Source organism: Nicotiana attenuata, chromosome 1, assembly GCF_001879085.1.
Source record: "Nicotiana attenuata strain UT chromosome 1, NIATTr2, whole genome shotgun sequence".
NCBI lineage: Eukaryota > Viridiplantae > Streptophyta > Magnoliopsida > Solanales > Solanaceae > Nicotiana > Nicotiana attenuata.
This window is the reverse complement of record NC_031989.1, coordinates 10,302,373-10,321,241: the sequence shown is the minus strand read 5'-3', so window position 1 is coordinate 10,321,241 and position 18,869 is coordinate 10,302,373. Positions and strand designations below refer to the sequence as shown.

At 35.1% G+C, this 18,869-nt stretch overlaps 1 protein-coding gene and 1 long non-coding RNA gene across 2 annotated transcripts; both read right to left on the bottom strand.

Moving 5' to 3' along the window:
* LOC109240053 lies at positions 2,506-5,404 on the bottom strand. The gene is made up of 2 exons (XR_002069999.1): positions 5,177-5,404; positions 2,506-3,012 (listed from the first exon to the last, which is right to left on the bottom strand). It is a non-coding gene; the product is annotated as an uncharacterized LOC109240053 (long non-coding RNA).
* Positions 7,255-16,361, bottom strand: LOC109237439 (ABC transporter F family member 3). Its single transcript, XM_019403769.1, has 18 exons — positions 15,992-16,361; positions 15,009-15,227; positions 14,432-14,624; positions 13,331-13,539; positions 13,048-13,203; positions 12,134-12,262; positions 11,923-12,024; positions 11,669-11,815; positions 11,479-11,541; positions 11,250-11,296; positions 9,853-9,912; positions 9,668-9,750; positions 9,310-9,404; positions 8,887-8,973; positions 8,282-8,369; positions 8,060-8,145; positions 7,775-7,837; positions 7,255-7,674 (listed from the first exon to the last, which is right to left on the bottom strand). Exons 1-18 carry the CDS (start codon positions 16,196-16,198, stop codon positions 7,555-7,557), a joined length of 2,154 nt encoding a protein of 717 aa, XP_019259314.1. The 5' UTR covers positions 16,199-16,361; the 3' UTR covers positions 7,255-7,554.

The window sequence follows — 18,869 nt, the reverse complement described above, 5'->3', positions numbered from 1 at the left end:
ACGGATCTTTCTAATCTTAGATCTAGAATTTATTATGTTTAACTAGGATTCACCCTCTATTTCCTCATTAATTAGTTTAACAAAAAGCTTAACACTTTTTGGTCAAACAGTTCCGTCTCTATCTTCTTGTGACCAATATATAATGACTACCTTAGTAATTGGTAAATGGAAAAAACATTGAAAAGAGTCCTATTTTCCAAACTTAATGTGGAAATAGAAACTACTTTCACAAATTCCCTTTGACTTTTACACTTTAGATGAGTCAACTTCATTTGCCAACAATATATTATCCATGACTTCAACATCTTTGCCAACAATTATATATCTAAGACTTCAAGTTGAGAGGAAAACAATAATAAATAAACTATAATTTGCATTTTATCTTTTTTCTATTAATTGTCGGCTGTTGTCAATGTAATGGTGTGATCAATTTGTTTTAACAGATTAAATAAACGAGGTATATAATAAACATTCACCGATATATAGGAGCATAAACGCAGATTTATTTCATTAACTACTTGTTATTGCAATGGATGGTTGCCTTTAAGCATCATATGTTATGGGATTAAGTAATTTATTTACCTCTTAACTGTTTAAGTTGTCGTACTAGAGTAGGCAAAAATCTTGCGTACTAGTGTCATTGCTATCTATTACAATAAGATATTCACTTTTTGGTGTCCTACTCTAGCATATACTCCATTTGACCATCAGAATACCTCGTTCATCAATAAATGTTGCACCTTGCACCATTTTCAAGCACACTGAAATAGTGGAAAACAAATTTTAATTCACGTGTAGTCACATAATTGTCTGTTTGAAGGCTTGATCACAAGTATTGGTTTTATCAATCTCTTTTGAGTGGTTTAATTTATCAAATTTTCTCTCAGCCCGGTTTTTTTTTCTGGTCACCTTTGATTGAAATGTAGGAGTAGGAAGGAAACAAAAGAAGAGAAAGCTAAAATACAGTAAGCAAAAGTGTTAGAGGAAATAGTGGTACCCAAAAAAATATAGAAAAAATGACACTGTATAGCCGCTCTCAAATAATAGAAAAAAAATAATATATTTTTTGCATATGAATGTAAATAGTTTATGGCTCGGGCTAGAAGTGATAATACCATAAAAATATACACACTTACTAACGTTATATCTTTTTTCAGTTTCCTTCCATATACCTATTACTACCAAAGTAATTTGGATTTGTACCCGACATTAATATAAAATGTTATTGGATCTACTGGAAACTTTTATCCATTTGTGGAGTTCTATAATCAGTAGTCCCCATATTCCTCCATCTGAAGGTGTGGTGGTGAAGGAATTTAAACTATAGCAGCTAACAATATGCCAGGGAGCAATGATTATTCTGAGTTTTGGCTGCTCTTTATATGGTTAACATTCAAGTTTGGAGCATGTTCAATGTTTGTATCTTCTAGGTTTTCTCTCTTATAACTTTGAGCTTTCCTTTTCCCATTAATTCCATTGCTTTTCCTATTAGTTCCAATTGCCTTGTCTTCATCACAAGAGTCTACAAAAATGGGACCATCATTCAAATTATGTCACATCTTGTGTGTGAAACTCTTTTGTTTAGATACACATAGTCATCGTATTCCCATCTCTTTTCACATTCAGCCAATTCATATCTAATTCTTTCAAACAACTTGTCACATCCGGTCAAACCTCTCTATAACAGCCTCGTTTGTTTCGAATATTGTTGAATGTTATAGCGAAGACTGGTACAGAGAACATATATTATAACATAACATAAAAATAGGTTCCGAAAAAGCTTGACTTTTATAGAGAAGTGTTGTTATATAGCACTACTAGAAAATGGCTATTTTGCGACTGCAAAACGGTCAGAAAGTGATTAGAAAATGCTAATTTCCGACCATATTCAGACCGAAAAGTCGTAGTCGCAAAATAGCTGGTCTGAAATAGTTTGCGATCGAATCCGTCCGTAATTTGCGACTACAGCGGTCGGTAAGGCAAAATAGAAAAACGACTAATAAATGTGGTAAAATATCCGACCAACGCGGTCGCAAACAATTTAAACTAAATTTTAATTTTATATTAACTTTCCCACTACTTCGGTCGCAAACGGTATACATAATTATAATATTATTTAATATTTGAGTTTTCCCACTACTGCGGTCGCAAATCTAATTTAAAATTATTTATTTATTTATAGTTCCGACTACCGTGGTCGCAAATCTAATTTAAAACTATTTATTTATATTACTGACTATAGCAGTCGTAGATGTTCCTGAATCTGGAATATTTTGGTGCATCTTGCGACTACTATGGTCGGAAATAAGTCGAAAAACTGAAAATTTTTTGCCAAATTCCAGCTCTTTTTAAAGCGGTACCACCTACCAATTCAAATATACAACAACCAATTAATCCACGATGCTAACCAATCTAATCCGCCATTTCAACCAGTCAATCCACCATTGCATTTAGTCAAATCCATAAAATGCAAAACACAAATATTTGTAACTAAAACATCCAAAAAGAGTTGAACATTCTGGCACCATTCAATCTAGTCTAAAATATTACAATCATAGTCAAGTGCAAATATTACCAAGTCTAAACATCCAACTACAACAAATAATAATATCTCAAACATCACAACCATAACAAACTAAAACTCATTATCCCCGCCATCCTCGCCATTCAAAGGACCAAATGGACGTCCGCTCAAAAATTTCTCCACTAGACTCTGCAATTTGTTAAAATTTGCGCGATCTTCTTTCCGTTCCTCCTTCAACTCTACAACTTCTATACGTAATGCTTCCACCTCTTCATGATCTTGCGAATCACTCGCATCACCAGACAACAATGTCGTAGAACGACCTACATAATATTGTGATCAAAGACCGTAGGTTCTACCTTTCTTTGCGCCACCAACCACCTGCGTCCATATTGAAGCTACATCATTGAGTGATACTTGGGTTGAGCTACCATCCTCGGAATCGGGTTGACTTTGACGCCATTCCTCAAACGTTGCTGATAGGCTTCCTAAATTTAAATGGAGTCAAAGCGATACTTGAAGAAATTAAAATGTACGTTTCACAGTTTTCTGATGAAGGAATTTTCTTTTCTTAATTGAAGGTGCATTTCAGTTTCTCTGAAACAGGTCCAGTACTTCACATTTTTTACTCTCAAAAACTGTGAAGTAAAGTGACCTCAATACATATTTAGACAGAATATTAAACCCTTTTAAAACATCAGCAGATGTCTTTACTAAGGTTAGTACGCAAACAACTTAGAATGCATTGAGCCTTCATACAATGGGCGACTTGCTTCCTATAACTGTTCATAGAAGCGCTTAGCATCATCATTTGGTTCAGATTGAGCCCTCGGGTGCATCACAAAAGCAACCCTAACTATTTCACTGAATCGAGAATTTTCAACATTATTCTCTGCTAATGGACTACCCTCACTACCAAAAAATTTTGAAAATCGACGTTACCAACACTAGCAACATCTTCTCCATGAATAGTCCACACGTAATAATTTTCTATAAACCCTTTTTTATAAAGATGAACTTTCATAACATCTGGTTGTAATAACTTTTTGCACTTGCATTTCATACAAGGACACCTAATCACCCCTTCAATGAGAAATTCATGAAGTGTTTTTGTTTTAGTCATGAATTTGGCAACCCCTTTTATAAATTCATCCCTCAACCCATTACGATTAGGATAAGTTCGATTATACATCCATCTATGATGTGCAAGCTCCATCTACACAAAATAAATCCAAGATATTTAAAATAATATATATTAATTAGTATTCTTATCGTTTAACACAAGCCATCTACACAAATACATTATAATTACAAATACATTCTAATTAAGCAGATTCTAATCACAAATACATTCTAATTAAGCAGATTCAAGTTGAAAGAGCTCTCCACAAGAAAGTATGAATTCCATTTGAGATTTATTCTTTTAAAGTATCCTCATTTTATTTCAAGAAAGTATATTTTACTAGTAAGAGCATTTGAATTAGTGTATTTCATGAAAGTATACTTTCAAGAAAGCATACCCCTAATGAATTAGTGTAGTGCTTGTGCTAGGAGGGGTCCCTTGATAGTAAAATTAAATCCACAACAAAAAAACCTTAGTCATTAAACCTTGACTTTCATAGAGGTTTAAACACAAACCTTGACTTATCACTTTGAACAAACAGATTGGTCAGGAAAAATTAAATAGCTACCAAAGACTAAAGGTGTATGTCTTTATGCTTTCTGTGGCTATTGGCTCGCAATAACTAACCATTCCATTTTATCATGCAAGAAAGTAATAGAGATGAGTGCGTCAAGATAAACTTTGTGGTATGCAGAAATAATAATGTAGCTAAAATTTGCTAAATAACTGCCCTTCATAAAGTGCACGGATCGATCCTGCACGAATCCAAAATTGCTAATAATTTGCTGGTCAGCCATACGGTGAATAATATACCTATGAAGCATAGTTGTTATCTAGACTAAAGAGTTTTCAGTTATTTAATTCTTGCTCCTACTCTTTGATAATTGGCATATATGTATTACAGGTGAAATTGCACCAGTATCTACTTCTTTCCACATTCTACATTTGTATTAAAATTTTCAGCTTCCCTTATATTATCACAACTACCAGTAGCCTCATCTTTTTTTTTCCCCTTTCCAAAAATCAAATGATTCTGGTTTAATTGTGTCATCTTCTCTATAACTTCGCACTGTGAATCTCAACCATTCCTTGATTAAAAATACACCACTAAACGTGGAATCTTTCTTCCTTTTCAACGTTGGAAAATTATTTATTTTTCTATCAGCTCAATTACGAGTTACAAATATAGAAAAATCGAACGAGTGTAATACATAAGATAAAGGAAAGGTTCAGTCAAACAACATTCTTAAGATTATTTTTCAACCCATATGATAATGTTAGGAATTTAATAAGTGTAATCTAATAGGGTTTTTTTTATTTTTTATTTCACCCTCGATTAAAAATATCAGTAGAATAAGCCTCTCCAACGAATAGAAACTTATATATCAGAACATGTATTAGTCGATAAAATACTAGTAAATTATTAAACCAAACACTCTATTTTAAAAGAACCCGAACATTAATGAAAGAGAAATTTGAAAGAGAAAGAGAAAGTGTGTGTGAGTGTTGCGGGTGGAAAGGGAACTCACTGGAGAAGTCGTCGACAGTACTGGGATTGATGGAAGAGGGCCACGGCTTGAGCGAATTGAAAGAGATTCTATTTGAGCTTTCAGATGAACGAAAAAATTAAACAGAAAAGGAAAAAAAAAACCTTACAGTATGAGAAGAAAGAGAGAGAGCTGAGTGATTAGTGATTTACCTTCAAAAATTTGGGGAGAGAGGGGTTATCAGTGTCGAGCAGAGAGAGAGATGGGTCATTGGCGAGCAGAGAGAGAGAGAGATAGAGGAAATTGGGAAAATAGGGTTTGGATGTGAAATATTAGATTAAGATCACTGACCACCGTAGTCGCAAACCCGCTTAAAATTCTTTTATCATTTTAATTTTAATTTTGCGACCGACACAGTCGCTTAGTGCGTCAACAGGAATTTTTGACTTTTTAATGTCCGACTGAATCGGTCGCAAAAGTGAAGGCGGGAAATTGGCGCGTTGTTTTCCCATTGCCTTGGTCGGAATAATAGTCATTTTTTTTTAAAAAAAAATAAGTAATAAAAATTCAATCCCTTTCTGACTACTGTGGTCACAAAAATAGTCCCATTAGCGACTACTTCATTTTCAGTCAGAAAATTCGATCACAAATTAATGTTTTTCTAGTAATGTTATAGGGTAATAAGGATGCTGTTATAGAGAAATCTGAATGTATATGTTACCTAAGTTATAAACTGTCAGTAAAAACATCTTCGTTTATATATAACATAAAATGAGTGTTAGTCGAATGGAATAATTGGATTGATTTTTTCACTCACCGACTATGTCATTACCTTTCTGATGATCTATGTAAATAATTTCGCGTCCATGGTTCATTACTTAGATTGTTTACTTAACACGGCGAAAATGACAAAAATTGTTCCTTATGTTTGGGGTTAGTTTAAAATGGTCCCTTACATATAGTACTCTTGAGCAGTTCTGGTCTTTCTATGTTTGCTAAAAGTGAATACTTTTGGTCTCAGTTGAATATGCAAACAACGGAAAAAAAAGAGAATTAACCAGAAATACTAGGAAAGTCCCGTCAAATCTCTGTTTCAAAAGGCAGAACTAGGACTCGTCTGGGGCTCGCCCCAGGGCGGAGCACTCGTAAAATGCTTCTGGGCTTATGTGTGGGGCTTAGTTCCGTGAGACTTATGCCTCGGTCGTCGGGGCTTACGCCTCGGACACGCCCAACTCCCAATGTACTGGGCTCGCCTAATAGAACTTTATGCAATTGTATGTAACTAACCTTGTAAACTCTCAAATTTTTTTAATAAATCGTTGGCTATTCATTTTTTTTTAGCCATAAATCATTAAGTTGAGAGTATTTTATGTCATAATTAAATAAAAATTATTACACGTTATCCATTAAGACTGCTATGATAGTAAATTTTAAATAAATCTTTCATTTAAAAAGTATTTATTTATTAACCTTTATTCTTTATTATATAATAGTCCATAATTGTTTTATAATTATTTTTTTTAAATATTATTTTTTTCACGTACGTTTTACGAGATACAATACTTATTAATTTAATAGCTCAGTATTAGCTAGTAACTAATTTAAAATAATTAGTTATCATGTTATTGTATGGTGAATTTTGTGTCACTTAATTTATTAAGTTGTTGAAACTTAAAAATAAATGATGCTAGAGAATCATATTTAAATTGTGAATTATATTTTTATATAAATTCTCTTTTAAATAAAAAGTATATTAAATAAAAGGAATATTTTTTTAAAAAAAATATCAAAATATAATATCAAAATTCTTTTAAGATTCAATACTCCTTAAGAGATACGTATAAGATTTCGCTCGAATACATTACTTTTGATGTTTGAGTTGTAACGACGTTACAGCTAATTTGCATATTATGATATAAGTAATACTTTTCGTATTATTCATAGTTGAATTATAATTCATAAATATTTTAAATAGATTATTTGTTATAATTTTGTGATTTTAATATAATTTTTATATTTATTTTTTATTTTATACTATCTTAAAATCTTTAAAATGTATAAAGTTTAAAGCTCCGTGGGACTTACGCCCCATGTCTCAGGGCTTACGCCTCATCTCTTCAGAGGTAAAACGCCTCGTCTCAAAATGAAGATCTCCACATATAAAAATACAAGATATGCCCTTGGTTTTATAAAAGGAAAGACAAAAGGTAAAATAAAGTTTCGCATATAGATTACAAGCCAACAAAATTGGAATAAAATTAAGCGGATCATCTCTGCATCGATCTCTCCTGCGTTTGAAAGCGATATTTTACTGCATGTTCTGTAGGGTCTATAGTCCGTAAGATTGCTAGTAAAACTTCGTCGATCTTTGCAACCGCACTTTACCTTAAGATTAAGAGAGAGACTTTCTCTACAACTGATTATGATTGCAGAATTTTCTTGTAATCCTGGAATGTCCCGTCGAAAGGTGTCACCCTGCCCTCAGAGACGGCCCAGAGTTGATCAACACTACCAGATATTAAATGTTCATCGTGACTGACCTGTAAATAACATGTAGTAGCAGAGCATTAGAGGCCAGCAAAAACAAAATGCCGTTATGTTTCCAATTAGTCAAAGAAACTGATAGAAGTTTCATAGTACCATTAGAACGCCTCCTTGGAACAAGACAAGACCTTGTATCAGAGCCTCCACCGCGTCAAGATCCTACATAGAGCTAGATCAGAATTTTGCATATATCGCTAATCTACCAAAATCAAGCAAGAGATATGTTCCCACTCGAACAGAGTGTCAATAGCAGATAATGCAATCAAATATGCAAAAACTTTGGATACACATCATACTGATTACTAGTGCATCCTTTGCCTTAGCTGTTGAGGTGAAACGAAATGCAAGTAAGAAACTAAAACAAGCAAAAAAATAACTTACCAAGTGATTTGATGGCTCATCAAGAAGCAATATGTGAGGCTTCTTGAAGGTTATCTTTGCAAATGCAACTCTGCTTTTTTGGCCACCTGAGATCCCATAGATCAATTCATAATGTGGAGAATAAGCTATTATGGTACTCTTGACTCCAAATGACAACACATAACAGAAGGCGGAACTGAATCATTGTGATCTGACCAGGAAAAAAAGAGAATGCTAACGTACCAGACAAAGTGTACATGGGCTGAAGAGCAAGATTTCCAGTGATACCAAATGAACCTAGATGACCACGTAATTTTTGTTCAGGCACTCCCTGCAGGAAGTCAGAGCAAGGTTATGCATTAAAAGAGATAATTTGCAGATCCACTTTCTGCAATATCAGATTTAAGAGAGTTATAAAGCCTATAAATATCTTATTCAGGAGTTTGGACTTTGGACACAAATAAATTAAGAAAAATCAACTCCTAGATCCACCTTCTTATCCAGAATTTCTTTCGTTCTTTTTTGGCTATTGTTTTTTGTTTTTTATAGGACCATGAGGAGGGAGAAGGAAAAACACTAATTGAACCTCATCAGCAAGAACAGCAGCTGCCTGTCCAAAATCACAAGTTCTCTTTTCCTTCCATTAACTATTTCATCTTATATTTTACCTGTGTGGAACAGTCGAACAGACCTCGATATCCAACTCCATTCAGAACAAAACTTCCAAATATTGGACAAGCTTACCGATGAATGGGAATCAGAAGCAGTGGATAAAGTAGAATGGAAGATTTATTTCGCATATATTTTCAAATTAACAAGAAAATTCATCATCGATTAGGAGAACTTACTGGAAAGCAACGCATCATGTATAAGAGGGGATTTGAGGACAGATCCAGCCCATCAACATGATGCTGACTAAATACAGCAATTCGGACCTAAACAAAAAGAAAAATGCAATTAGAATGCATTAAGACCGAGTAATTGAAATAGCAAAATGAGACAACTGCCTGCACGACAATCATTATAAGCAAAAGATAACCACTAGCATTTGTTTATACAGAATTATTAGTCTATAGACCTTTAAATGAAAGGTGACAGGAATTGTAATGAGAGAATGCTAAAACGGCTGAAACACAAATTGACCAAACAATATGGTATACTGACAAGAGTTGGTGAAAGTTATGATGTCAAAGACAGAACTAGTAGATGTTGGAAGTGATAAACAAAAATAAACCCTCACAAAATCTCTGTCTTTGGAAAATAAAAGCTACCTTAGCAGAGCGGAAAACAGTTCCTGAAGTTGGTTGAAGCTCCCCAGAAATAAGCTTAAGTATTGTTGACTTTCCAATACCATTAGGACCAACCACTGAAAAATATATATGGTGAGATAAGGCCCATGATACATAGAACAATATAAATGATTAAAAGAAACAACTATAAAGATGCACATGCCTAAGCCACATACTACCTTATTCACAAATAGAGATATCCAATTTTACTTCCCAACAGAAAAACTCAACGTAAAATACAGAGAAGCATATTACTGATCAGAGGATATGTACAGAGGTTTGCAACAATTAAGAAAACATAAGTTTAAAATAGTTGATTGTTAGGTAATCAAGGTCTTACTTGCTACTCGACTATCCAGATCTATTCCAAAATTCAAATTTTTGAACAATAATGGCCCCCCAGGATATCCAAAGGATGCATCACTGCATATGTTACAACAAAGTAAGAAGTTAATTAACTGAGATTTGCTATCTGACAAAGAGATTCAAAAGAACGTATTAGACATGGAATAAGAGATGCCTAACCTGAAGCTTATAATAGGAGCACCAGGTCTATCATCAGGAGAAGGGAACTCAAACTTGTAGCTGCATACGCAAAACAACATGAGTACATATAATTAAAAAATGTAACAAGACCAAGATCGGAGTTCTATAGACTAAGGTGATAACATGTTAACAAGGGCGGCTCTAGGGTAAGGCGAGTGAAGCTCTTGCCTCAGGCCCCCAAAATATTTAAGGCCCAAAAAATATAAGTACTACCATATCATTATATAATATATGTAATTTATATTTATACAATTATTGATCAAACATTTTAAATTCTAATATTTATTTAAATTTGGTAGATGTAGGATTGAATGAGTTAATAGGATAAAACTTTTCTCTCAATAAATTAAATAATATATTTATATTCTCATCAATTCTATTTTTCTTTCTTTCTTTTTTTATATTTTTTACTATTTCACTTTCTCATTTAAATCAAATTCTCTAAATTAGCTATTCCTTTGTCACATTTGATAGATCCTCATATCAGTAATCAAGTTCTTTTGTGTCTCATTTTTTTTAACTAAGAAATCCCAGAGACAATTATCGTAAGGTTCAAAACATGATCGATAATAGGCTCAATCCTTTTTACCATTTTCATTTAATGCTATATCTTTTTTATAGGGAGTTCAATACCATATGACTTACACCTAACCCACATATTATACGACGTTCTCTCACCACTTTTTTTGTCTCAATATTATATGGATATTATGAAAGAAATTTCAGGGTCTTTAATATATTTTAGTTTTAAGCCATCAGTTCCGTTGAGCCGCCCTCATTAATGATCAACAATTATTTATAGACCACTGCCCATGAACGTGTTATTCAACAGCTTCATTCACATTTGGTAACTTCACTGATTGTTGTCTTAACTTAATTGAGACTGTATAAAATTTGATTTAGAATAGCAGGAGGATGGACATGTGGCTCGATTAGGAGACTAGTAAAGCTTTAATTTAGATCCCCAAAATTTTTTAATAATGGATTTTATGATTTTATTTCAAGTTAGAGGACAATATTAAAGTTTGAAAGAAAAAATACAATAAACCTTGGACAAAAGAAAGAAAGACTATCTACTCTTTAACACTAAAAATATTTTAGAACTTTGAATTAATTACTTAGATCTTCATATTAGTAAATATATTTTTTACAACAAAACCAAAGGTAACATATTGAAAATACATGTCTTACATCCAATTTATTTAAGTTACCTCTTACTAATATAAATGATAATACTACTATGTGAAGTTAAAGGTTTCATCATTTAAGCATGTTATACTATATATACTAATTTCGCTTTAGGCCATTAAACCATCAGAGAAAGTTAAAATAACAGAAAAAATATAGGAGAAATCTGTTAAGGAATGAATAAGTACTCAGGATCATTGATGACTTCATCCACACGACCAATTCGTTCCAATGCCTGTTAAATTCAAGGAAAACCATTCAGACACTGATCATGGCATGCTAGGGCATCATAACTAGACCTAATTAAATTATTAAACAATCGGATCGGGAATTGATTAAATCACTTGAGCAAAACAACCACAACCACTGAAAGCTGACAAAATATATAGGAGCATTTACGGTAAAATGAAAGAATACCTTAATTCTAGATTGAACAAGAGATGCACGCTTTGCATTGTACCGGAACTTATCAATAAAGGTCTGCAAAACATTAAAGCCGAAAAATGTATCAAAGTATTAAATAGCTAAACAAGAAATATCCAAATAAGGTCGCAATTAATCTGTTTGAAATTGTCTACCAATAAAAATTAATCTAATTGAGAAAGACCTGCATGTGGGCCCTTGTACGTTCATTCGCCTCGAATGCCTTCTGTTGATTCTTAACTTGTTCATCTCGTGTCCTTTCGAATGTATCATAGTCTCCTTTATAGGTACTCAATTTCTGATTTTGTAGATGAATAATATCTGTGACCACCTAAAGAAAGAAGCAATGATATGTTTATGAGATGTCAGAACAAACATCAACCTCTAGACATACTGAACCCAACTATTGTTTTAAGTCAAAGAGAAGAAAACACATACAGTATTCAAGAACTCTCTAGCATGAGAGACAACTATAAATGTCTTCGGCCACTTCACCAGGTAAGTTTCCAGCCATAAGACAGCATGCAGATCAAGATGATTCTGCAAGGAAAGGAAAACATAAGTTCTATGCTATTCTGCCTGCAAAAGAAAGCATAAGTTCATTGTCTTACTAGATGTACATCTACATCTTAAAGAAGAAATAACACACCGTGGGTTCATCAAGCAACAATAGATCAGGTTCAATGAACAATGCCCGAGCAAGAGCTATTCTCATTCTCCATCCTCCAGAAAATGTTTTAGTTGCTCTCTTTTGCATTTCTGTAGTGAAGCTCAAACCCTGGAAGTAATAGCCACCAATGAGAACTAGTCTAGTCATTACAACTGGCTTGAGCACAAATGACCAATAGGCAAAACATTCTTGAAGCACGTCAAAACTAAAGCAGAATCAAACCCAGCCTCTTAAAAATAGAAGAGTTCTAGCTTTTGATTGCCAAAGATAGATTGACTTCTAGCATCTTCCCGTTTTCGCAACTTTTAGTTTAAGATGTTAGTACATAGACCCGTAGCTTAAGACGTATAAAGAGTCTAATGCCTAAGTTATGGAAGCCTGAATATCTACAAATATAGAAGACACTATACCCATTCTGGAAAAAGAAGAATAAAACGACAAGACAACATTACATTATCAGAGAAAAAATAATCTTACATACAACTTAAACACCGAGGAGAGGTCAAAACAGCAAGATAGTTCGGCAAACGTAAAGTCAGGACAGGGGCTAGGACAACTTAAAAAGGAGAAGCCAAAACAGCAAGATTAGCTTGAGACTAGCTTCCACACTTTTGTGCCATATCCAAAACATATTCCTTAGATAAAGTAAGTGGAAGCGTAACTGTACTAAGAAGGAAAGAAAAGCAACAGGTATCTCAGGTACATTAATTAGTAGGTCTCAATCTTACTCATAAGTTAACATGTGCAGTTTGTCTCTGATCTACAGCAAAGGTGTGTGATATTATAAATCAAATGCAAATTCTGCTTTAATTAACAAACTTTCTCAACAGCTATTAGGAGACAGAAGCGAGGCAAAGCTTGGAAATCAAATTACTGGGCAAATTCAAACTAACCGAAAGTATAGTTGCTGCACGTGACTCAGCCGAGTAAGCATCAATGAAATCAAGTCTTTTGTATATCTCTTCAAGCCTTTTCGCGAGGGCATTTTTGTCGATCTCCCCGTTCAACTTATCACTCTTTCCAGCTTCTCCTTCTAGGTCAATTACTCTCTAGAAAACCATGAAAATACTAAGGAATGGGAATATACTTCATCTCATGAGAACAAAATACAAGGAAATATAAGAAAATAAACAGTATAATATGACATAAAAGCTTAGCCATTTAACTGTTTCTAACCTGTAATTCAAGCAGACGACCCTCTTCTTCCAGAAGTTGGGTTCTCTCCATATCAGTGTTAAGAATACATTGCAAAACTGAGGTATCATCACCAACCACTTCTTGCTCAACATGTAATATCTGGCAGTTCTTGGGAATACCATCAATAGCGTGCATAGCCATGTGTCGTAGGAGAGTTGTTTTCCCCGTACCGTTTCTTCCAATAAGGCCTGCACCCAGATCAGAGATTCAGGTAAGGCTGTGTAAACTTTTTTTGATGAAGAGAAAACTGTGGATGCATAAACTTAACTGCCAATCATAATCAAAAAGAGGAAGAGAACCGCCACTGGCTATAGGCTATGTTTTCTTCATAAAATAACAAATATAAATATTATTAATAAAGAGCAAAAAATTGCCCGTACACACAGGCGATAGGCTATGTTGTTCTTTGGTCTGAAATGAGTCATCTGGTTACTGTTCATAAATTGCTTCCAATCCCATTTATTTCTAGTTAAAAGTCAACTTTTGTAGAATATACAGTATGACAAACATATTCATCTCCCCCAACTTTCGCCCCTTGAGGTTTATGCTGATTCATGTATTCACAGTCTTCTTCCCATGACAAAAATGTGGATACCGGATTTAGCTATGGTTGAATAGTATGCGCATAATGACTTGCTTAAGACACTGAAATGTGTATCAAGATAAGTAGATACTAGTCCACACCAATAATCTTGACTTCTTTCCTTGATGGCAATATTTTCTCCCTCCAACATTATTAAATGAATATAAACTAAGTCTATCTTGTATTATATCCATACTGATGTGCATTTTCAACTAAGTTCCCAACATTTCACATTTCAAACTATCATTTTCAACAATCTTTTTAGATAACTGCTATCAATTTATGTAGTAATCAAATTATTTCAATATACTAACATGTTCAAAAATGTCATCATTTAACTCTGCAAACCAGAGTGGGTCATTCTTGTCCACAAGGACAGAGTAATACCATATAGATGAGATACAGACTAGTAGATATTAAAAGGTCTATGAAAACGCAAAATCAAACTACAGAGAAATGAGTTTTCATCTGTTTTTTTCAAAAATATTCAAGCATACCATAGTGTCTTCCAAAAGAAAGCGTAACAGAACCATCGACAATAAGGTCACGACCAGCAACAGATATATTGAAATTTTCCATACGGATATCCTTAACAGTTGGTCCATCACCCTGACCATCATGATTCACACACACTAACGGCATACCAGCTTTCACTTCTTCCACTTCTTTCAAGTGTGCTTGGTATTCTGCCTGCAGAATCAAGCCATACAGATTAGACAAACAAAGATGTAAGACAGCCACTTCTTATTTTCCTTTTTTTCCCCCTTCTTTTCATCCACATGGCAGGGATGAGAGGGTTACATTTTTTTAAGCGGTAGTAGGAGAGGGATTACATTTTTTCTGTCTCAAAACCTTCAGAGGACAATCGTTATCCAACAAAAGGAGTACTGCGTAAATGTCACACACATACACACCCCATTAGAATAATAAATGGAAACTCAGTGAAGTGTCAACTATCAAGTCAAATAAGCATGGTTCACAGCAGTAAAAATAGGCTTCCCCGACATAACAACCAATATTTGTGTCAAACAGGTTCATCCGGATTATTGGCAAGATTATCGTTTTGTCCCTCACCTCTCTCAGGCGTTCATCTTTCCTCTTCCTCCTTTCGATCTTAATCTTGTCACGTTCTGTGAGCAAAGGACCATCAACTGGTTCTGGCTTTTTATTCTTTGGAGCTTCCTCTTCATCCATTCCATCATACATTCTCAGCGGCATTTTTAAGCTTCTCACAGTTGGTTGAGGTTTAACCAATCCATGCTTCTCTAACTTCTCAGACAACTTGCTACAAACCTATCATGATTGGAAAAATTCACTCTTTGTGCTACTGAAGATAGATTTCAAACAATTCAATCTACTACCACAATGGGATGCAACAAAAGAAACCAACATAGAGGAGTCTACCAACCACAATCATAATGCTGGTATAACCAAAAACTCGGGTAGTAACAAATTACTTATAAATTTGTTAAATTGCTCTGCAATGGTTATTGTTATTCACCCATTTAAACTCTTATGTCCCCTTAAAATGGCCATTTTTCTCTGGTTTGAGAAATTCTCAATTCAAATGAGCTAATATGCAATCAACTCAACTGACAACGCCTCGGTCCCAAACAAAGTTGGACACAATTATGTGTATCTTCTGTAATAGTTAATCTCTTTTTTTCCCAGATCAAAGTCATTCAAATTCTATTTCTGCTTATAGATAATTTGTCTTTTAAAGCAATCATAAGCTCTCTAGAAACCAGAGGTTCTCTATATCACGCAATTCTCATTGCATAAACCAAAGCTAATCACCAATATAAACACTAAAGTTCTAATTTTTATTCATAAAAGCTCGTTATACATAACTAGCAGCTCTCTAAAACTACAGCTTACACCTCTTGCTTCATACATGTTGTCAATATAAACAATAAAGTTTTAAATTTTAATTCAATTAAAATGATAATAAAAAAACTAGTAACGGAATAAGCACATATTTCAGAATAAATTTCAAAATTTCGCAAGAAAATGTCAAAATAAGCAGAAGCAATAACGAAATTGATAACGATTAATACCGCACGACATTCGGGGAAGTCAGTAACGCAACCAGAATCGACGAGTAATTCGCCGAGGGCTTCAAAAGCACCTTCACCATCAAGTCCAAAATCGAAATCTTCATCGGCGAGGACATTGATTATATAGTCAATAATCGGCTGATCTACATCTTCAGCTCGTCGCCCTAATACTTCGTGCACAACGTTGCTTGTCGCCACTTCCGTCATCTGAACCGGAATGAACGGAAAAAATCGGTTGTGGGCCGGTTTTATGGGTACAGTGTGAGGCGGCTCCGGTTTGTGAATGGTGTTATTGTTCTCCTATGATAATCGCAGCCTTTATCGGTCAATAGAAACGGCGATTTTATGAAACCTGAAAGAAGTGTCGGTTATTTTCTTTTTCGATTCCCTTTTATTAATTACATCCCGAAAACGAAAAGGAAAAGGAAATTACACAAATATCTCAAAATTATAAACCACACAAATATCTCCCCCAAAAAAACATTATATATTCGTTTTATCGCACTATTGTAGTCATATAAATTTTATTGAAATTAAATTCATAAAATAATTTAAATTATATTTTAAATTCAAGATATATTAGTCCAACTAAATACTATGGGCTAATATAATTGAATTAATTATATAAGTCCAATATATATGGATTAAATAAATAAGTCTTAATCCATTGGGCCAGCCCATTTAATTGGGCTAAAGTGATGAGTCCACCTCATTAAGCCCAAGATGACATCTTTCTAGAGGCCCAGTTTGGTGCCACGTGTCAAATGACGTGGCGCGCCAAGTCAAACATAAGAGCCAATGGGATCGTGCCACGTGTCAAAATGGCAAGGCATGCCAAGTCAAATTAAAGAGCCAATGAAATCACGCCACGTGTGCAAGCGATATGTTCTGGCCAATCAAATGCGGCCATGTCACACTTTAATTTGATTGGTCGGAAAGAGTTTGTTCTTATCATGACTCCTCGCTTCCACAACTATAAATAGGGGTCTTCATAACTCAGAAAAGACACGAGAAGTTATAACAAGAAGCAAGAGAGAGCTCGTGGATCAAACGCTGCAAATTCCTCCACAAAGGTTCAAGCTTCAAGTTCAAGTTCAAGTTCAAGTTCAAAGTTCAAGAACGAAGAACAATTCAAGTATTCAAGATCAAGAACGAAGTCAAATCAAATACAAGGCGTTCAAGATCAAGGCTACTTGTTCATGATACAATTCGTGGCAACAATCAAAGTGTTCGCGACGGATAAATCAAATTCAAATTCAAGATCAAGCTCAAAGTCCCTTGAATTTATACTAGAAAAGTAGAATCAGAGGAATCATAGAGATTGTGACACTCAAATATTCGAAATAAAATACTACTATTGTTGCGATATTTTCGATCTTGATTTTATTTTCTCGACGCAAATTTATTGTCTACAAATTCTGGCACGCCCAGTGGGACAATCTCTACCTCTCATCTCAATTTTTCATTCACCAAAGTCCAAGAACATTGAAATGGCTTCAAAGAAAATCAACTCCGGTTCAACTTCCACCAAGGCTGCTAACTCCAGGTTCTATGCTGATGTGGAAAGCATCCTCGATGTCACCTTCGGAAGCTTCGGACCAGTTACGAGGAGCAAAGCAAGCTTTTTAGGATAACAAGCACCCCAAGTGTCGTCCTCATCAACCCCTGTTTTCAGATCTTCATCCTCAAAAGGAGCAAGATCTTCCACAAACGCATCTGAAGGAGGAAGCGATGTTGCTGAAAAGATCAAGAAAACTCTTGCTCTGCTTGACCTCTCCGGATCCAAGCACTCTGCTGTGAAGGAAGATGATGATGCTTCAAGTGATGGATCCTCCCCACTTACACCACATAGCGTGAGCCAATCAAGGATCAATCTGTGTGAAAATCCATGCTACTCTCTGTCGTCCACGAAAATCATGCAAGCCATGGTGACAAACACTTCATCCATGGAGGAGCAGTTGGCAAACTTGACAGAAGCAATCGCTGGCTTGACCAAATGCATGCAAAATCAAGAGGCTAGAATTGACAAGCTAACAGACAGGGTGGGAATCTTGATGGAAAAAGAATCTACCCATGCACCCGGCAAGCTCCCAGAGGTTCTAGAGAGTGACTCTCCCCCAAGACAAGCAGAATCCACTAAGGCTATCCCTGTCTCATCTAAAGGGATGATTCCAATCGATCAATTGAAGGAGTTCATTGAAGGAACCATTAAGAACAAATATGAAGTTGCTGCCAAATCCTCCCTTACATATGCAAAGTCGTACACTGCAAGGGTCGATATGTTGAAGATGCCTGCTGGCTATCAACCTCCGAAGTTTCAACAGTTTGATGGTAAAGGTAACCCAAAGCAACATGTTGCGCACTTCGTGGAGACGTGTAACAATGCTGGGACTTATGGAAATTACCTCATCAAGCAGTTTGTCCGCTCGCTAAAAGGAAATACTTTTGACTGGTACACGGACCTCAAGGTTGGATTTATCAATAGCTGGGATCAACTAGAGCAAGAGTTCCTCAATCGCTTTTAGAGTACGAGACATACTGTGAGTATGATAGAACTTACAAATACTCGTCAACGAAAGGGGGAACCAGTTATCGACTTTATCAATCGGGTGGAGGAATGCAAGCCTCAACTGCAAAGACAGGCTTAGTGAAGCTTCAGGCATAGAGATGTGCATCCAAGGCATGCATTGGGGATTGCGCTACATCTTGCAAGGTATCAAGCCTGGCACATTTGAAGAACTTGCAACTCGTGCCCATGACATGGAATTGAGCATGGCCTCCGCTGGAAATGAAAGGCTGGCCATCTATGAACCTCGCAAAGGGAATGACAAGCAAGAAGTCAGGAAGTGGGGCAAGTTCATACCCAAGTCTGAAAGCA

Bases quoted from the DNA above. Each gene is read 5' to 3' on its own strand.
- LOC109237439 (XM_019403769.1), bottom strand. From the start codon at position 16,198: ATGACGGAAGTGGCGACAAGCAACGTTGTGCACGAAGTATTAGGGCGA. The intron at 11,816-11,922 runs GTATGTGTTTTC...TTCTTTCTTTAG, and splicing joins CTAGAGAGTTCTTGAATACT to GTGGTCACAGATATTATTCA. The intron at 9,913-11,249 runs GTACTTATTCAT...TTGCGTATGCAG, and splicing joins GAAGTCATCAATGATCCTGA to CTACAAGTTTGAGTTCCCTT.